Source organism: Oreochromis aureus, linkage group 8 (genome assembly GCF_013358895.1).
Source record: "Oreochromis aureus strain Israel breed Guangdong linkage group 8, ZZ_aureus, whole genome shotgun sequence".
Taxonomy (NCBI): Eukaryota; Metazoa; Chordata; class Actinopteri; order Cichliformes; family Cichlidae; genus Oreochromis; species Oreochromis aureus.
The window spans coordinates 7,022,444-7,041,262 of NC_052949.1; the positions used below are offsets into that span (position 1 = coordinate 7,022,444).

Sequence of the window (18,819 nt, forward strand, 5' to 3'; positions counted from 1 at the left end):
GAAAAAAATGTAGAAATACATAAATATTTCCTCTTTTTGGGAAGTCTTCTAAAAATCCAGAGCTCTGTTTTGGAGAAAACAGAAAAACACAAGAGAGACAGACAGACGTCCAGAGGGGAGGAAGTGAGACAACCGAGTGAAGAGCTAATTCAAAGATAGAAATGTGACTGAAGGAAGAGCACAGAGAAAACACATCTCTTCACTCTGCAACACTTCAGCTGTTTATCATCTCTCCTGCTGCCATGGACCGATCATCTGAGACAGTATACTGAGGGGCAAACAAGGGCAAAAAAAGCAGAGAATAGAGACAGACGGAGGAGGGAGAAAAGCAGTAAAACTTGGCTGAAGTGAGAAAACAGCAGTTGTGTGGGTGAGCAGAGGCGAAGAGACAGAGACGAAAGGTGGGGGAGTGGAGGAGTGAGGCGCCCCATTCCTCTACACAAAGTGAGAGGGGAAACTGGGGAAAAGAAGAAGAAGAAGAGAAGAAGTGATCAAGAGAAGGGGAAGGAAGGAGAAGAGTCAGCCGGACATGGGGCTTTGTGCTGTTCTCCTCATCTGTCTCTCCCAGGCTGAGCTAGGCAGAGTCTGGGCTCAAGAGCATGAAGGTAAGCCCCCTTTCTTTAACGTCAACACCCAATGCACTACAGATCTACAAACAACACCACCATTACGACTACCTTTCTGCACAACTGTCAAGTTTTGTCCAGTGCTGAACAAAACAGCTTCTAAAAATCTCAGTTAAAGTTAATATCACACACACACACCTGAATTTGTAGTCACTAACTATGGAAGGCTTAAAATGCTTTTTTGGCACTTTTTATGGCGTGTCTATGGATACGTGCATGTGTGAAGTTAACTGGTCTCGTGGTAGTTCTCACTGTCAGTCACAGGAAGCACATAAAAGATGGTGTACGAGTCTGGATTTTTATTTTCTCTCTCTCTTCATGATGCTATTCCAAAACCTCTGTATTTGCAGTTTGAAGGGGGAAAAATAAATGTCTGGGGTTAATTTGCTTTAATAATACTGATGCTGTAAATAAGAATTCTGGATTTTAACAAATAAATATTTGAGGTTTTAAGATTCATTTCCAAAGTAAAAGATGAAAGTCAGTCAGTGAGAACAGCATCTGAGCTATTTGGAAAGTTTCATCTCAGACCGTGTTTCATCACCTGCTCTGTGCATTTCCTGTATATGGATCCTCTGCCATCCTATCTGTAGGTGTGTTGGTGCGTGTGTGCATGTATGTATTTTTGTTCTCCTTGGAGATATATTATTTTTAGCCAGCCCCCGTTCTTCCGCTGCTCCTCCTCCTCCTCCGACAATCAGCAGTGCTCTAGTTTCTCTGGCCTCTCCTGTGGTCCCAGTTCCTCTGATCAGGGGCCTAGCTCTGCAGAGGACAACCAGACATAAAGAGAGACAGATCTCCTCTAATATATGGTCACACGAAGTCCAGCACAATGTCCAGCACGATGTCCAGGCTCATCTTTCCCATCAAACACTCCCAAACCAGTGATCCAGGTCATTTTATTAGTCTCCCTCATAAAGATGGATCCCTATTTTGGGCCCTGTAAACTCAGACGTTTTTAGATTAGTATTCTGTTGCAACAGAAAGTAGAACAGCTTTAAACTAAAAAGGAAGTGCTTGAAGCTTGGTAATTAAATGACTACACGCTCAATCGCTTATCCAAAGGAACGCCTGACTGCAGATGATGCCAAATCTCTTTTACAGAGCAGATAATAATCCAGCAGAGTTGATTAAAAAGACTACATGGCTGTCCCCACGTTCTCAAAGGTCAGGACCATCAAGGCTGTTTACACATCCGCAAATTTCGGTGTAAAAGTTTCACAGAAGTTAAACGCCAAATAAAAGTTCTGTGTGCATTTTATAAATGCTGATATATCCATGTATATGTTGCTTTTATAAGCAGGATATCATCATATTATATCAAATCTGTCTGAAAAATGTTAATGAGTTTGTGCAAAAGCAGGCAACACTGTAACTATGGGTCTATAAAGATGCTAGTTGCTAACATGCAATGACAGTACTAACAGTATTTAGCAGTCATTATCCCTAGCATGTTAGCATGCTAACTTTTGCCATTTAGTCTTAAACACAAACAACGTGTGGCCCAGGTATCTGGGCTAAAAGCAGTAGATAAGAAGCCCAAGTTTATCCACTAATCATCTTCATGTTAGCTGAACCAAATTTCCACAACAACCAATCCAACTAGAACCTAATGGAAGAAGCACAGTATAGGTTTGTGGCACAACCACCTATGTTCAAGGTGGAGAGGAAAATAGTCTGACTTTGGGGTCTTGATGGCTTTGATGATGCTGATAAAGGTCAAAAGCTAAAACACATCACTCAAACAATAATGTAGTGTCAGAGCTTAAAAATCTTGAGGCAACAGGGAGGTTGTAGCTAAAAAGTGCCTTTGCTACAAGACCTCTGTTGGTCAACAGAAGACAGCAACCTTTGTATGTGGTGCTGGATCCACTTGTGGATATAATGTGAGCCTCACTATATCTGCATTCCAGTTCCTCAATGTGATAACATCCTCAATGTGATACTACACAATAAGATACACCAACTGCACAAGCCTCTTTCAGGCAGACAATAGGAACAGATACGGTAAACAAGTATGCTCCCAGGTTCAAGAGTGATAAAAAGGGAGTAGAGCCTAATGTTGGTTTTAATCAAAATAAAACAATACATAAATAAATTGCACAAGGACAATGCAGAATAAGCTATTTGACAACATAAGAATGAGGCATATCTTAAGCATTGGTTGGGAAAGAGCCTTTCTCGTGTGTGACTTGTGAAACTAGCAAGATGTAAGCATGCAGGCTGTAGTCATCAACAACCAGTTTTCTGAGCTGCAAAACAACATATTAGATTAAACAGTCATGCACTTCTAAAGTTGTGCGATAAGCTCCCTGGCTTGAAATCTAAACTATAATCACAATGATCCTTAATGACAAAGTAGCTTTAATTTATATATATGTACAAGTAATCACTATAAGGGACAGGATCTGTGTTACCTCTATGGTTTCCATTTGTAGTCCAAGTTCCTAATGACCAATCATGTTTGAGCAGATTCTGGTTGCGTACAGGCAAACAATCTGCGCTAAGAGCCAAACAGACATTAGCCAAAGTATATATTTTTTTAAACCTGACGAGAATTTAGCTTTTTCTTAGCTGAAAAGTTTCTGCATAACAAACAGTGAATAGAGGACGGAGGACAAAGTTTTGGCCCGGATATCGCCTGAACACTCCGGAAACCTCCAAAAATTGGCAATGGACTCCAGAAGCGAGGGTTACCAGATGTCCCACTTTATATGGGAATGCACAGCATATTTGTCCCTTGTCCCGCCGTTCCACATATTGAGACAATGTCTCACATTTTGATTGGAACTAGTTTACAAAGTGAACACATGTGGGTCTCACAAGAAACACATGGCTCAAAAAGAGATGCGCTGACCTACTGCAACCCAAAGATCATTAGGCGGGAGAACAGCAGCTGAAATAATATTTAAAGTTTTTAACAGTATTTACAACAGAAAAAGGGAATGCACAGATGTATAAAGACTATAAATATACATTGTGGCTTTCATTTATGTTAATAATAAGTTGTGGAAAATTGCTTTCAAATACAAAACAGCATTTTCCAATAGATGGTCATTGCTAAATCATTAATTTAAACTTTTGTTTATTTATTAAGTTAGATGTTAAAATGTGAGACTACCTCTTAGCTCCATGTGGTTAACATATGCCTTGTGTAGATGGATTTGCACTATTAAGAGTTTTAATCTGACAGGCTGCACTGATCATTTCACAGGGCAGAACATAATTGTCCTCTGAAGTCATTTCTTGGTTGCTACTGCACATTTCTTACTAAGGTAATCTCAGATTTATGACTATAAATATTAAAGCACTAAATAAACAGTTAACTACAACTGGCCAAGCACATCTGCAAACTCAAATCATATGTCATCTGGACTGAAAATGAAAGATCTGTTCAAAAACATAAACAACTTTGTCTGTTACATTGAAGGGTCAGAGTTCAGAAACAAAGAGTTTCTGAACTCTGACCCTTGTGAATTTGTGCACATTAATCTAAACACCACATTTTTCAGGTCTTTATCATTCCAGCTGCTAGTGTTTGCGATTGTGTGTTATGGTTACTGCTGTTCTGAGGATAAGGTGCCAAATAGGGTCCTCCCACGCTACAAGCTCCAGGCTGGTTTTAACGCAGATCACCCTTTTAAAATCCAAACATAATAAAACCACTGCACTGAACTATACTGAGTCGACAAGCGATGACCTCGTCTTGTGATTATTGTTCCATTAATGATTCTTTACCCAAAAGACCGCAGGTGCTTTGCTAATCCCTGTCCTGACAAAGCACGTAATACTGTGTCTCATTTCCACCACTAGAAAAGACTGATAGGGTCAAGACTTTGATTGTATCTTGAGATTTAATCTGCTCTCGTGTGCTGTGTTTGGACAGTGCACAATAGTTCACTCTCTTCAGTGTGTCTGTCTCTGGAGCAAAGATGTTGGCCTTTTGTTCTCTGTTGATGGGCCTGCAGATAATTCTCTTTCCCCTTCATTGACCAAGTACATGCCCTCGATGTATTCCCGCCTGTACTCAAACTTCAAAGTGTTGCACATTTACCCAGGAAAATATTGTTTTCAGAAGAAATGTATTTTTCGCCCATGGACACAATCCATCCGAACAGACTGAAAGGCCATTTAGCTTTTGTCTCGGTTTAGGAACGTGGCTCTAGTTTTTGTAGCGCCTTCAAAAAATACTTTCATACAGAAGAAAATATAGCCTGTTGTGTTTCTTAGATATCTGTCTTTGACAACAGATGATGAGGTAAATTATAAGGATAAATAAAAGGTTTGTGTGTTTATATTGTTATTATATTATAGCTTTGCATTTTCATATTTATAAAGTAAAAAAATAGAGCAAAAAATGAGAGAAATGGGAAATAGGAGTGTGGAACATGGTACTGGCATGAATGAATACAGTCCGTGTATCAATAGAGCAATGTATATGGTTCATCAGGCTGTGTCCTAGTTTGACAACACCCACTAGATTTGTGGCGGATGCTGCAATGCAGACACATGTGAAGGTACAGTGGACACCGCTGCCATGCAGGTGCCATCTCCTCAAAATAGCAAGCATTTGTTAAGGGATTTAATGTTTCTTAATCAAGTCAACAGACTTGGCACAGAAATAAGGATTTTCTGCTGTTAGATGTGTGAGGTTGGCTAAAAAAGCTGAAAATCTGACATCCTGCAGATGCATAGATGTAAATTCAAAGGACTGTCAGAATGTGTTTCATGCCTTTGATTTTATTTAGCAGTAACATCAGAGGGCATATTTGCAGTGAAGCCACTGACTATTCACCCGTACATCTGTCACATCTGTCGCGTCAACAATTAGAGCATTTGGCCTTGTTCCAGATTCATCAGCATGTTTTTTTTCTGCACCAGTTTGCACATTCCCAGTGCAGGGTCCACATGCACATGTGTCTGCCAGACATGATGCTACTGAGGCCTGTCTTAAGTCCAGGTCCTTATGCAAAGCCCAGCACACTTTTGAACTTTTTTTTAGCGCCCCTTTTTGTGTTGGAAGTTCATCCAGCCCCACATGCAGACAGTTAGATAAGGTTAACGATGTTCCAGGAAAGAAAACATGAACACTTAGATATTTGCTTCACAGATCTTCCAAGTGACCTATAAATTGTAAAGGTGGCAGGAAAAAGTAAGTATAGTCACGGTCTATTAGACTGTAGCCTAAACTGCGCTAACTTGTGTGCAGCCCCTGAGCTCCCCTTTTCAGTTTTCCTGCTCCTCAAAGCTCCTCATTGTTTCACTCTGCTGTTTGACGCCTCCTCAGCTGTTTAGTGATGATGATGATGATGAGTGCCAATCTGACCCAGTTAGGAGCCTTTTGTTCTGCAGCAGTGAAATTAGCTTCCACCGCACCATAATCAAACAAGATTCCTCATTAGCACAATCTCCCCCGAGTGTGTAATAACCTCTCTTTTTCACTTGTCCTATTTTGTCTCTCAAGACTTTTTAATTTGATATAATTCTTAATTTAGAAAAATTAAAATTTTATATATATTTATTTCATGCACTCTCTGTTCATGTGGTATCAGGTATAACTTTGTGGAGTGCATGTTTTTTGAATCAGCAAAACAATCAAAATACAGGCAGTTAATTTTGGGCTTTAAAACTGGACAGGAAATTTTTGGTGTTGAAGCCACAAATTTATATATATATAATTTTTTTTTATAAAACTAAGTTTAACTATATTAGGTGCACAAAAAGTATAAGGTCGTAGCCACCATGACACATTGGCTTGTGAAGTCCGATTATGACCTGAGTCGACATTTCTTTGTTTTGAAAGTGTTTTGAAGTTGTACGCCAAGGCGCTAGATAATCCTTCTTTCTGACACATAGAAACCAAAGTTTACAAAATGGACTTTTATTTTATTTTATTTTATTCAGTATGACACAAAATGAGCGACTGAGCCCATAAACTCATCAGCAAAGTGTTTACAGAGGCCTGGGACGAGGGCCACTTTCTCTTCTTTTTGCAACCACATGTATTTCCCCCTGGTGATCGTTAAAAAGAATGCCATTTTAAGATACATTGACCCAGGAACTACATCCATCTTTTTCAGTCTTTATGATTAGGTGTGAGTTAGTCATAAATATTCATTGTAGTTTTTGTAATAATATATAGTCTATATAAAAGATGGCAAGCAATGTCAACGCAGAAGTGCCTTAAAGCAGCTTTTCCCCCCTAATTGCCAGCAGAAGTTGACTCCACTGGTCACAACATGAAGTCTGATTGTATAGATGACTGTGAAAAAATTACTGGTAAAATTACTAATAGTTAATTAACTGCCTGTGTTAAGAAACTGGTAGGTTACAAAGCTATGCAGCAGCGATTTGCTTTCCTGCCAATCTCACTTTCAAGCACAGAGACGTTAGCAAGTCCAGCCTTTGATCTTAGGTCATCTTAGGATCACAGTCAAAGTTTTCAGTTCATACCAGAGCTGTAGTAAGGGGTCATGGTTGGGGTTTTGTGCAGTTCTTCAACAACAAACTGTGAAAACCATTTTTTATAGGCCTATTTTTTTGTGCACAGGCCTTTCATGTTAGATGACACAGGAGAGGAATACAAACTACTGCTAAACTAATGATCTGGCATTAACATTTTAATCAGAACAAACTGTCAATCCAATAAAACCGCTCCAGACTAAAGGGAGGGGGGGTTATCCACATAATTTTGGCCATAACTTCGAGACGGGGTTCATCTTTCTCGCACTAAAGGGAATGTTCATAACATGCTGTTAATTAATAGCTCAGTTCAGTGAACTAACAGCTCAGAACCAGACAGCAAAGGGAATTTAATCCCTCTGTTTCAGAGGGAATAATGAGCTCTTAACCCTGTCGAACTATCAGTCAGTTCTGCTGATTTTGCAACTGCCAACTGAAAATGTGGACAGTGAGTCATAGATCGGTTGAAAAAAACATAAACAGCCATCTATGATCTGTTAAGCAGATGTCACAAAAACCCACACAAATGTAGGTGGTCAGTGGAGATGTGAATGCTCTAAAAAGATGCACACACAGACAAACCCCCACAATCCTTTTGTACAGACATAGGAATTATTTGACCAAAGAACAATGTTGGCACCACATGATTAAAAAGGAATCATGACCCTATTTCTGCTTGACAGATGTACAGAAAATCTACAGTGTTGTTTGTGCTGATCTTATTTCTGTCTCTATGTGAGTTATTGCTCCATGACCTCTAAACATGGATTTAATTTTCTTTAGATATGTATGCCTGTTAATGATCCAGATTATGGTAACCAATAAAGAACAGGTGTGACCACAGAGTATAAAGTCAAAGTCATTATAATGTCTATAAAAACTACATTTTATGAGACAGTTTTCACAGATTTTGAGAGATAATTACATTATCTTGTTTTTCTTCAAAGTAATTGTGATTTAGTAAGCAAGTCTGTGCGTTTTGGTTGTTGAACTCTTATGCCTCAAATTGATGGTTAACAACAGGTGAGAGATTATGTGGTGAAAGTATTTATTCATGGATTAAATTCTCAAGAAATACATCATCGTGAATGAATCTGCATGTGTGTGCTGCTGCCTTGTGTTGTTCTAGATGCACGGAGTGGGACTGCTTTGGAAGATCTGTCCAGTTTTCACAGAACCAGGAGAGACCAGCAGACCCCACACAAACACAGGGAAGCCCGCAGCTCACAGGCTGAAGGAGGAGGGGGAGTCACTATCAGTCCCCTGCCTGACAACATGACTCGCATAGTGGTGAGATGCAACGACTGATCCATGGCCTTAGATTACGATAGTGGCCGTAAGAAAATCAACTATTTGAATATGGCCTGAATTATGTTCATAGAAATGACGCTCCCATTTCTCTTTTACTAACAACATGTACAGTAAATATCAAGTTTATTGTAAGCTCTAAAATAATGACATCATGCCTATGCTTGAAGCTAAAGCTACACAGCTGTTCCTTAAACCTTCAATCTCTCTAATGGCCAGCAGGGGGCATCTGCTCTGGTTGTAAAAAGTAGTCCCTCTGTATAGATGGCCATAAGAAAGTGAGCCTTATATCGATCGATTTCATACCAAAGTAAACACTTTCCTAATGTCTTTACAGTCTTCATAGTTCAGCTTAAATGGCCAACTCTTTTTCAATTGAAAATAATGTTCATTTAGGAAATTATGGTCCTATTTAGAATAAAACAGACGCTTTTGGGTTGGCATACCTTCTGTAAGACTGCAATGGCCAAAACCGCCAACAGTTTCTTATCGAGCTACCTTTAGCAGTCATAACTCAAAGTTGGTATGAGGTATTCTGAGCAGATAGGCTGTGTTTGGTTTTTTGCAAACATGGCACTGTGCATTATAGCCAAACATCTCCAATTTGGTTTTATGTTTCCAAGGGGCACTTAGGATTGCAACTGTGCAAACCTTAGCATGCTGTTATGTTCTTTCTAGAGAGAAGAGCAGTCCAAAAAACCCATATTATTCAGCCATTTTCTAACTGTACTGTCTTGAACTTTAAAAGTTCTACAGAGGAAGTGTCTACAGAGTCAGTTTTGTTGCTAAATTTGTATGTTGAGACTGCATCACTGCATGTGGCTTCAAAATGTGCTTTCTGTATTGTATTATCTAACTCTACTAAAATTATGCTGAAGTTAGCCTAAACTACAGAATACTTCCTTAAAGAATGGAGGGCTCATGTTGTAGAAAACTGTACAGCCACAGAGCTACAACCAGTAAGAGCAGCAGAAAAACTGCCCCAAAAAACTGTGACCAGTGAGAATGAGGTCAACACAGCTGTGCAAGTCATTGTCAGCTGAATTACAGAAATAAGAATTCTTATATCTTTTGGTTCTGCAAGAAAAAGGGCATTAATAGCTGCCAACTTAAAATTACATTAGCTTGAGGGATAAATATCCCCTACTTATTTTAGGAAAACTAAACCATCCATTACACCAAAGCCAAAGAATCTTTAGCGTCAATAAATATAGTGATGTTTATATGGTTATTATAATGTTTAACCCAAGAAAAGAGTTACTTTCACAAGAACTGCAGAATTAACCTAACCATAGGGTGGGGTGGGGTATCACAGGTTGGTGTGTTGATCCTTAAATGTCCAACATGATAACCCAATGGTCAGGTTAATACTTTTTAATATAGCTTATTGTTATCTGTGTATGAAAATATGAAGAGATAAATGTGAGGCAAACTGTAACTGTAAATGGCTTTGGTAATAATATTGTGCTGACAAGTCAAGTAGCTACTGCCAAGCCAGAAAAAATAAAGTTTAGTCAAAGGTAAAGCCTGTAGCACATCAGTGTCCTGTGCCATTTTCCAGTCATTATTTCAGAAGTGTGTGTCTGCGTGTGTGCGTTTTTAGTGCATGGGATGAGGTTTTATGAGTGTCTTACCTCCTAGACTCATCTTTCACTTCAATCAGCCTCAGTAAAATTCAATCCAAATAAATTGTGTTGTACGTTTTTTTGTTTTTTTTCTTCCTCTCCCTACAATTCAAATTGAAAACAGACCACATACTTGTGTTGCCAGCTTACAGTGTTTGTTTAAGCATGGCTGCGCACGAGTATGTGCATGTGTGTGTGACTCACTTGGATGGGATCACAAGTAACCCTGTTATAATGCTGCTGCTGCTTTTTTAGGGGGAGGCCTGATCTCAATTTCCAAAACCCTCCATCTCCTGTCCAATCAGAGTCACTTCAATAAGTCAGTCAGCTGTGAGGGAAAATAAATGATTATTCTCCTCACCTAGAATCCCCCTAGAAAATACAGGCTGGTGTCAGGCAGTGGAGATGGAAGAAAAAAAGTGGGTCACTTGCTGTAAATGGAGCAGCCGGAGAGGTTGTGAGAGCGCTGCATTTAACTGCTCCACTTTCTGAGCCCACACTAAACCCCAGAACCATTGCTCTCTGTCACCTTCAACTGTGCTATACATTAATAATGCCATCAAGACTGGAGATCTGTATGAAGACACAAGTGCTTGTTGTCAAAGCCAATGTGTAAACAGCTCCATCAAGTGGCGCTATATGGGCAGAACGGAAGGGAAAAATCCCTGCATGACTCATTGAGGTTTATCCCAGTTGTTTTGTCAAAATAAGACATTTTTGCTATTTTCACATTATTTTTGAGCTGATCAACTAAATAGTGTTTTTTTTTTCAGTTCACTCTTACACTAACCTAAATATTTTTCACAAAAAAGAGGAAAAAAGGTAAGACTGTACTTTCATCTAATACCAGTTTGTACTACAAAATGGTGCAGCGAATAATTATAAGCTTTATTTAATTAAGTAAGCCATTAAGAGCACAGGAAATAGAGTAGCTTAAAACATATATATCAAAACTTTAACACTGGAAAATCTCAACAAACCAACTCACAAAATGCTGCCTCCTGTCGGTGAAAGTCAAGTTCTGAAGAAGGTAATTACAAAAAAGTACCTTGTACAAACACAAATGTAAAAACAATCTGTTTAGAACCATGATAAATGTATTGATTAGCTATTAGAAACTGGTACAACAGGATGCAAAAATCCCCAAAATCTTCATAAAGATGAGTTCTCTTTGATAAGGTTTCTTCTCAGAGATATGTAAAAGGGTAAGATGTTCTATTTTTTTCATTTGTTATTATTATAAAAAAAAAAATGCATGCAGCAATCCTTTAGACTACTAGTTTGAAATGTACATAAAACATGATTGAAATACTACACATCTTTATTTTGAAGTGGCTAGAGTTACCAAAATGTATACATTTGGAATTATCCAGTCCTGTAGTAACTCATTGATTTCAATATAAATCAGTCTATTTCATAGTGAGACCTACTCTAAACTACCTCACCATGACTAATGTATTCCGGAAACTTGTCTAATGAGTGACCTCTTTCTCTCAGGAGGACTCCCAGAGGTACTACAGATGGCAGAGTTTTGGTCCAACAGACAGACAGATTGCAAACTTGTGGGTGGATATGGACAACCAGCACAAAAACCAAGTCAGAATTCACGGCATACTGTCCAACGCCCATCGACAGGCAGCGGTGAGATGAGCGTTCACACATTAAAGCACTAATGTCTGATTTACAGACAGATTTAACCACATCTGACATTTCTTCTTATTCACAGAGAGTGGCACTCTCCTTTGATTTCCCCTTCTATGGGCACTACTTGAGACAAATTATTATAGCAACTGGAGGTAGGTCACATGCTGCAGCAGCATTTATCAACTCATCTCCTTCACTTTAAAGATGTGCTGTTCAACCACCAGGTAGAGGTGTTAAACAATCTTTAACTGTTCACTTCTCTTAATGTTTCTCTTCAGGTTTCATCTACATGGGTGAAATAACTCATCGAATGCTAACTGCCACCCAGTATGTTGCTCCCCTCATGGCCAACTTTGACCCTAGCTTTTCTAAAAATTCAACAGTGAGGTACTTGGATAATGGTAGGTAAAGGTTCCTCTATGAAGTCTCTAGAGTTTGGGAGCTCCTGGGTATCTCTGACTGCCCTTTGTATACTGCTTTGCCCAGGTAATTTATTTGTCGTGCAGTGGGACAAAGTGCGGTTAAAGGACCGAGAGGCAGCGGGGCCTTTTACTTTCCAGGCAGCGCTCCACAAAAATGGAACAATTGTTTTCAACTACAAAGATGTAAGTTGTGTTTTTTTTAATCAGATGTAGCAAAAATATAATTCCACCACTTCAATATATTGTAAAAAACACAGCTCAGCTTGAATGTCAGGTTTACAAGTGTCACAACAAACTCTGCTGTTCTTTTTTGAGATCCCATTGCCAGTGGAGGAAATAAATTCTACTGAGCATCCGCTGAAAGTTGGACTGTCTGACGCTTTCATGGGATACCTCCCTACATCACAGCTGTCAGGTCAGTTCCTTTAAAATAAAAAAAGAGATGCTTCTTCTATTGTTAATTTATATTAATTATTCATATTTTGGTAAATTATTAAGCCAGTTAACTGTGGGGTCTAATATGTTTCGAGGGGTACGCAATAAGACATCCTCACAAACCAGTGCAGTTTTTCAGAAAATGATCCACAAAATGAGCAGCTATATGTAAGCTACATCAGAGTAAACTGACCAACCAAGTGATCAGAGGACATTGTGCACAGGTGTGTGGATGTTAACCTGCAAGGAAAGAAGGCTGATGACTTTAGCCCTGATTGGAAACCTAATCTGACATTGTGGTTTCACAAGGTTTTGGATAATGGTTACTAACGACCATTAGATAAACACAGATTTTTTTCTTCCGCTTTTCTGAGTATTTCTGAGCATTTTCAAACTTTTATAAAAACTGACTACTTTGATTTTTCTTCTAGCTAACAAATTAACTATTAGAAACATGCCTAGTGAAAGCCACATTGCTGCCATAAAGAAAAAAAAACAAATAAATATTGCATTATTAAAATAAAAATGGATAGTAAATACATTTTCAAAAAAATACACAACAACAAATTTCTGTACAGAAATTCCAAGTTACATTTACTGTTAATAGTTAAAGCTTTATATTAGAGCCAGTTAGCCTGGTCTGAAGTAAAGTATAATATCAATTTCTTCAATTTCTTTAAGAGTGCTGTAAAATAAATAAATAGTTCAACACCATTCCTTACTTTTCTACAAGACAAAGTCCATCTTTAGACTCGTATACATCTCAAAAGTCCTTTTTCATGTTGTCAGAATATAAACGGTACTTGAACTCAGATATCGCATCTCGTGCCAAGATCAGCACTACATTTTGCAGTTTGTGATCTGAGTTCTTTACCCTCCACCTCCTCGCCTAATTTCATGAAATTTGGACCGACATTCCCAGTTATCATCTCGAAGTCTCTTCCTATTAAAATGGGGTGCTTCCCATTGTCATCAGGTGGTACTCGGTCTAGTACTGTAGGATCATTATCCTCCAATACAAAGCTCTTTGAGATGACTGTTGTTGTGAATGGGTGCTATTTGGACAAATCAAATAGCGAATAATCAATCAAATCTCAGCTCTCACCCTGGCAGAGGAGTAAAAGCAGAAACTAAATACTTTCCATCACAAGTAGTTCATTTTGAGCAGGAGTTATTCCCCTCTCAGAAACATGGAGCACAGATTTCTTTTTAAGTTTTCACATGAGACTTAATACGGAAGAAAGACTTGTAGGCTGATATTTAATTTTTGTTTTGATAGAGGCAAAGCGGCGTAATATCTATGAGTATCATCGTGTTGCCATTGACACCACAAAGATTGTGAGCGGATCAGCTTTTGAGTTCACACCTCTGCCCAGTAAGTCCTGTTTCAAACTAGCTTTTGTGCGACAGCTTAGCCTCATTACTCACCTCTGTAACTGCGTAACGATGCAATTCCCGTTCCTCCAGCTTGTCTTCAACACACATCCTGTGATCTCTGCCTAACATCCAACTTGACAAGCGGCTGTGGCTGGTGCAACACACTTCAACGGTAAGACAAAGTTCAATTCGTGATGTTATGAGATTCTCGCCTTTTCTCACTTTGCTTTTCATTTCTAGATGTTCTGATGGTATAGACCGACATAGACAAGAGTGGCTGGATTACAACTGCCTTGAAGAGGTGAGACTCATTACCATGTCACACAAGAGAGAGATGAGCAGCTTTGCTACTGATTCCTGAGTCATTCTTTTCGGCATTCACTCAGGCTAAAGGCATGTGTGAGGACTACAACACAGTTCTACCTGAAGCAACTATGAGCTCCTTTAATCACTCCTCTCCAGGTCCAACTGTTTCAGTGCTTGAAGAACAGCCTGTTACTAGGGGTGAGTTGGAAAATACAGTGCTGGTATGTCAGCAAAGACTCAGTCCTGCAACTGGTGAAGGATTAATGAAGGAATATTTATTTGTTTATTTTTTGGGATCATGCCAAATGTGACCCTTTGTGAATAGATTAAGGAGAAGCAGAATTACTAGTAGCTCTAGGACTTCTGAGCATCACAGAATTAAAGCTGAATTTCCATAGAGAGCATAAGCGTACAGGTACCAGCTGCACGACTCAATATACACAGGAGATAACTCTTAAATCTGTGTCAGATTTAAACTTCTACATCTTCACATTTTCAGAATGTAAAAAAAATAACAATAACAGAAAGCTTATCATAAAGCTAATCTCACTCTGACTATAAAATTTTGACTAATAATCGTTGATCTTATGTGTGTATTTATACATGAGATTTTGTATAGATCTTTTCAAAAGACACAGTTTATGTAAAATCAAATCTACCTAGGCAAATAGGAGTGCCTTTTGTTGCACTGGCTCGGACACTTTTTTTTAATGAAGAACTAAATGTTACATTTGACAATACTAATCAGAAGAAGCCATAAGATAATTTGGAAATTATCCTACAGAAGTGTGTGAGCAGAAACTATGATTGCTAAAGCTTATAATCTAACCAGGGGTAGGCCACAGGGATCAGTTTTGGGACCACAATTATTCATACAATATGTTCACAATTTTGGGCGGAGATTTTTGTCTTAGTTCATCTATATGTTTCTACTTATATATTTGTGTAAATTTGCTGATTAAGGAACCAATGACAAGGAGATTTTAAATCTCATGTATTGTATTATCCTAGTTAAATAAAGATTACATAAGTCTTAAACTCAACCTTAATGAAGTCCAGCAGAAAAGTAGTTAAATATTTGTTTTCCATGTGGACTTTGGGAAGAGACTGAGGATTGTTTTTAATGTTTTTCTGTGGATTTTCTGTGTATACAGATTTTTGGGAGATTTACTGTAAATACAAACAAGTGAACATGAATTATTTTCTTTCTTGTTTTTTCAATCCACGCATCACTTTCTGCTTCTAAGAGTTATGTTAATTTAATGTCAGTTCATTTATAAACTTATAGTAATTAAAAGCTTCATATAAGAATCCAGAAGCTATTTAAAGGCTTAAATATAATGTGGTAAACAAAGGACAAATCATTTTTACTTTACTCATGTCACACTGTACAACAGCAATGCTCTACAGATTTTCAGTAAAACTCCCTCTGCCTCTTATCGGACGGGCACTATGAATTAAAGTATTCCAAATTTTAAAAAGAAAATCGCCCCCACTTAGTTTTAGGAAGTTATAAGGATGGCCACAGAGTTTTCAAAAGAAAAGTCCATAGTGAGTTACCTAGACATTTGTATATTTAGAACCGCTTTAACAGGAGCAACAATCTTCCTTCCTTTCAGATATACAGACAAGCCCTCCAAACAACGGGATGACAGAGAACACGGCCATCATCGCAGGCGTTGTGGCTGCTCTAGTTCTGCTTGTAGCTCTCACCTTACTGGCTGTTTACTACATCAACACACACCCCACAGTGGCTCCACCATTCTACCTCATGCAGGTCAGAAAAACAACATCCAGCTCTCATTCCCTCTGCAGTAGGGATGGTCACCAAATTTAACTTTCATTTAAAATATAGAGGACCTTTTCTTGTCTTAAAATATATGTTTTCCCTTAATTTTACTTTGACCCGGTGCGCTGTAATATACTGCTATGGTCAGATGGTGGTGGTAATGCACATTGAAGCTGTTTTAAGCCACTATTGAAATACATCGTGGATGCTGGTATTAAAAGGCATGTAGATTTAAGGCACTTCTGCATTGGCTTCACTTTTCAAACCTGGAAGTTATGTCCATCTTTTATAAAGTCTATATAACTACCAGACTTCAGGCAGGTTAAACGTGTAATCAGCATACTCTGTCACTGGGTGACCAGTTTACTTCACAGGTCAATGAAATGACTGATTCACCTGATGAATGAGAAGTGAGTGATATCCATGTGTCTGCAAAAAGACTTGCAGAAGTCTGTAACAAAACAGCCCTGAACTCTGGAAACACTCTCCTGATGATCTTTAAGCTCCAATGAGCCAATGACTCAGTGGCTTCACAGTAAAACCCACACTTGAATTGAAAACACTAACCTTTAAAATTCATAAAAGCACTTGCAGTAAAGTTTAGGGCATTTATGGATGTGGAATAGGCACACTGCAGTGGCTACATTCATCTTTTATGCCGTCTATGGTTGAAGCCTGCATCTTCCCATTTGCCTGCTATGTGGTCTTTACCTACTACTGTTTCTCTGTCTGCAGCGACGCACCAATAACTACTGGCCCTCTATGAAGTTCCGCAATCAGGGCTGTCACTCCAGTTATGCTGAAGTCGAGCTCGGGGGCCATGAAAAGGAAGGCTTCATTGAAGCTGAGCAATGCTGCTAAGGGTCTAGGACTTGCAGGACTCAATCAGCAGAAGAGAGGACACCATCTTGAGGAAAACTGCGGTACTACAGGAGGATGAATATGGACATTCAAGCTGACCATCAACACAAGATGTCCTTACTCCAACCTTTGAGGCTGGACAGTGTTTACTGTAACTGCTCTTGTAGCTCTTGCCAGCTTTCTCTGTGTCTTTTGCTGTTTGCCATCACACAGGGGATTAGCCATATTATCTAAGGGTTGGAGGGTTTGAGAGGAAGACAGCAGTACAGAAACGATGAGATGCAAATGTCCAAAAGCCAACGATGCAAGGGCCTGTCAGGGAATGAATTAAACTAGCCTTCATACTGCAAATCAATGTACCACTCAACTTTACTCTGTGTTTTTTGTTTTTATCCATTTTATGGAGTCACTTTTGTTTCATGAAACTTCTACGCGAGCAACGATGAGTTCATAAAATGTTATATCTATGTGGACTTCACTACAACAGATATTTAGCTTTATAGCTGATAGTGATTATAAAGAGGTATGTTGTTTGGATGAATTTTAGAGATGTGAAGTTATGAGAGTTTTCTTTGAACCTTTCTGTTTAAATGTCTTCTAATAAAAGCTGGTGACGAGTCTGGATTTTGATCTCATGGTCATAGTCTGGTGAGTGACGTGGAGTAACAAATCTATTTAGATGCTTTTCAATTTTTATAACTAAATGAATGAGCCTTAAAATTGAAGGAAACAGCATTAAAGATAATATTTGAGAAATACCTTATGTGGGCATTAATGCTTCATGTGCATCTAATTTTAAAAAATAAATTTACATTATAGCTTAAGCACAGCTGTAATAACAACTCAAAATGACTGCATGTATGGAATTCATTTTTTATGCAAATTTATTTTACAGCAAATGTATCTCTCTTGCTCTGGAACAGCTGGGATGGATGGAAATTTATCTCCTTCCTTGCTCAAGTCCCATGATAGGTTAAAAATTGCAAAAATGCAAGGCATTTAGGGCTGTGCACAGCATTGCCACAGGATGGCGCCATAACACAACACGAAATTCCACATGACAAGCGCAGCCATGATGATCATTTATCATATTGAACTTAAAAAATGAAGTTGTGTACCGAGCAGAGACAGATATTCCGATAGTTTTGCTAACATGCAGGCATATTAACCGCTTGCAACGTCTATGCAAACTTATTTTTCTTATTAATCTGCAAACTTTGCAGATTAATAAGAAAAGAGATTTTCCACACAACTAATGGTGGCAAAATCAAAACGTAAAGTAACAGTACACATTGGGACATGTAATTAATTTAGTGGTAAAACCCTCTGAAGAATTTCTTATAAATAAGGTGGAATATAGTATTTGAAGACGCGGTGGGAAACATAAAAGCGACAAAGAGACATACGGCAACACGTAGAGATTATGTTCGTTAAGTATGGAATAAACTTCATATATCACTATGCAATCGGTGTAGTTTTCTATTACATTTATTTATACGAACGCAACGATAAAAAGTCACCAAGGGAAGAAAAGAGGGGGCACCCGGATTTGAACCGGGGACCTCTTGATCTGCAGTCAAATGCTCTACCACTGAGCTATACCCCCGATGTACGAAACAGCCAAGTACTGGCTATATGAATATACCACATGTTCAGTACTGACACGCTGAACACATTGTAATAGTTGTTTCTTGCATTTACCAATAAATCCCAACATGTATTATAATACACAGGTGTGTTTAGTCCGAAGCTTTCCGCTAACGTTAACAATGTAAACAAAATGGCAGACCTGGTTGTAATCGACCTTGTTTCCAGCAGAGGGCGTCAAATAAACAAAGTCGAACCGCAATACAGGATATTATCATGTCCCCACGTAGCAGTTGGAGATATCTATTTATCATTCACGTCATCAATAGCGTGAAAAATTGTCGTTGTTGTATAGATGTAGATATTTAGAGTTTACT

General features: G+C 38.6%; 1 protein-coding gene and 1 non-coding gene across 2 annotated transcripts; one reads left to right on the forward strand and one right to left on the reverse strand.

The window, feature by feature from the left end:
* On the forward strand, positions 1 to 17,485 carry LOC116323140 (plexin domain-containing protein 1-like). The gene is made up of 13 exons (XM_031743402.2): positions 1 to 605; positions 8,218 to 8,378; positions 11,519 to 11,662; positions 11,748 to 11,817; positions 11,944 to 12,066; positions 12,152 to 12,270; positions 12,403 to 12,502; positions 13,802 to 13,897; positions 13,990 to 14,071; positions 14,140 to 14,200; positions 14,286 to 14,403; positions 15,825 to 15,982; positions 16,730 to 17,485. The coding sequence occupies exons 1-13, from the start codon at positions 530 to 532 to the stop codon at positions 16,853 to 16,855; spliced, it is 1,434 nt and encodes a 477-aa protein (XP_031599262.1). The 5' UTR covers positions 1 to 529; the 3' UTR covers positions 16,856 to 17,485.
* Positions 17,486 to 18,389: 904 nt separating this feature from the next.
* On the reverse strand, positions 18,390 to 18,461 carry trnac-gca. The gene has a single exon. It is a non-coding gene; the product is annotated as a tRNA-Cys (tRNA).
* Positions 18,462 to 18,819: the final 358 nt, after the last annotated feature.

What these genes read in the sequence shown, in the direction of transcription:
- LOC116323140 (XM_031743402.2), top strand. Translation starts at nt 530, where the DNA reads ATGGGGCTTTGTGCTGTTCTCCTCATCTGTCTCTCCCAGGCTGAGCTA. An exon ending in ACAACATGACTCGCATAGTG is followed by an intron (nt 8,379 to 11,518) that starts GTGAGATGCAAC and finishes TCTTTCTCTCAG; the next exon opens with GAGGACTCCCAGAGGTACTA. An exon ending in ATTACAACTGCCTTGAAGAG is followed by an intron (nt 14,201 to 14,285) that starts GTGAGACTCATT and finishes GCATTCACTCAG; the next exon opens with GCTAAAGGCATGTGTGAGGA.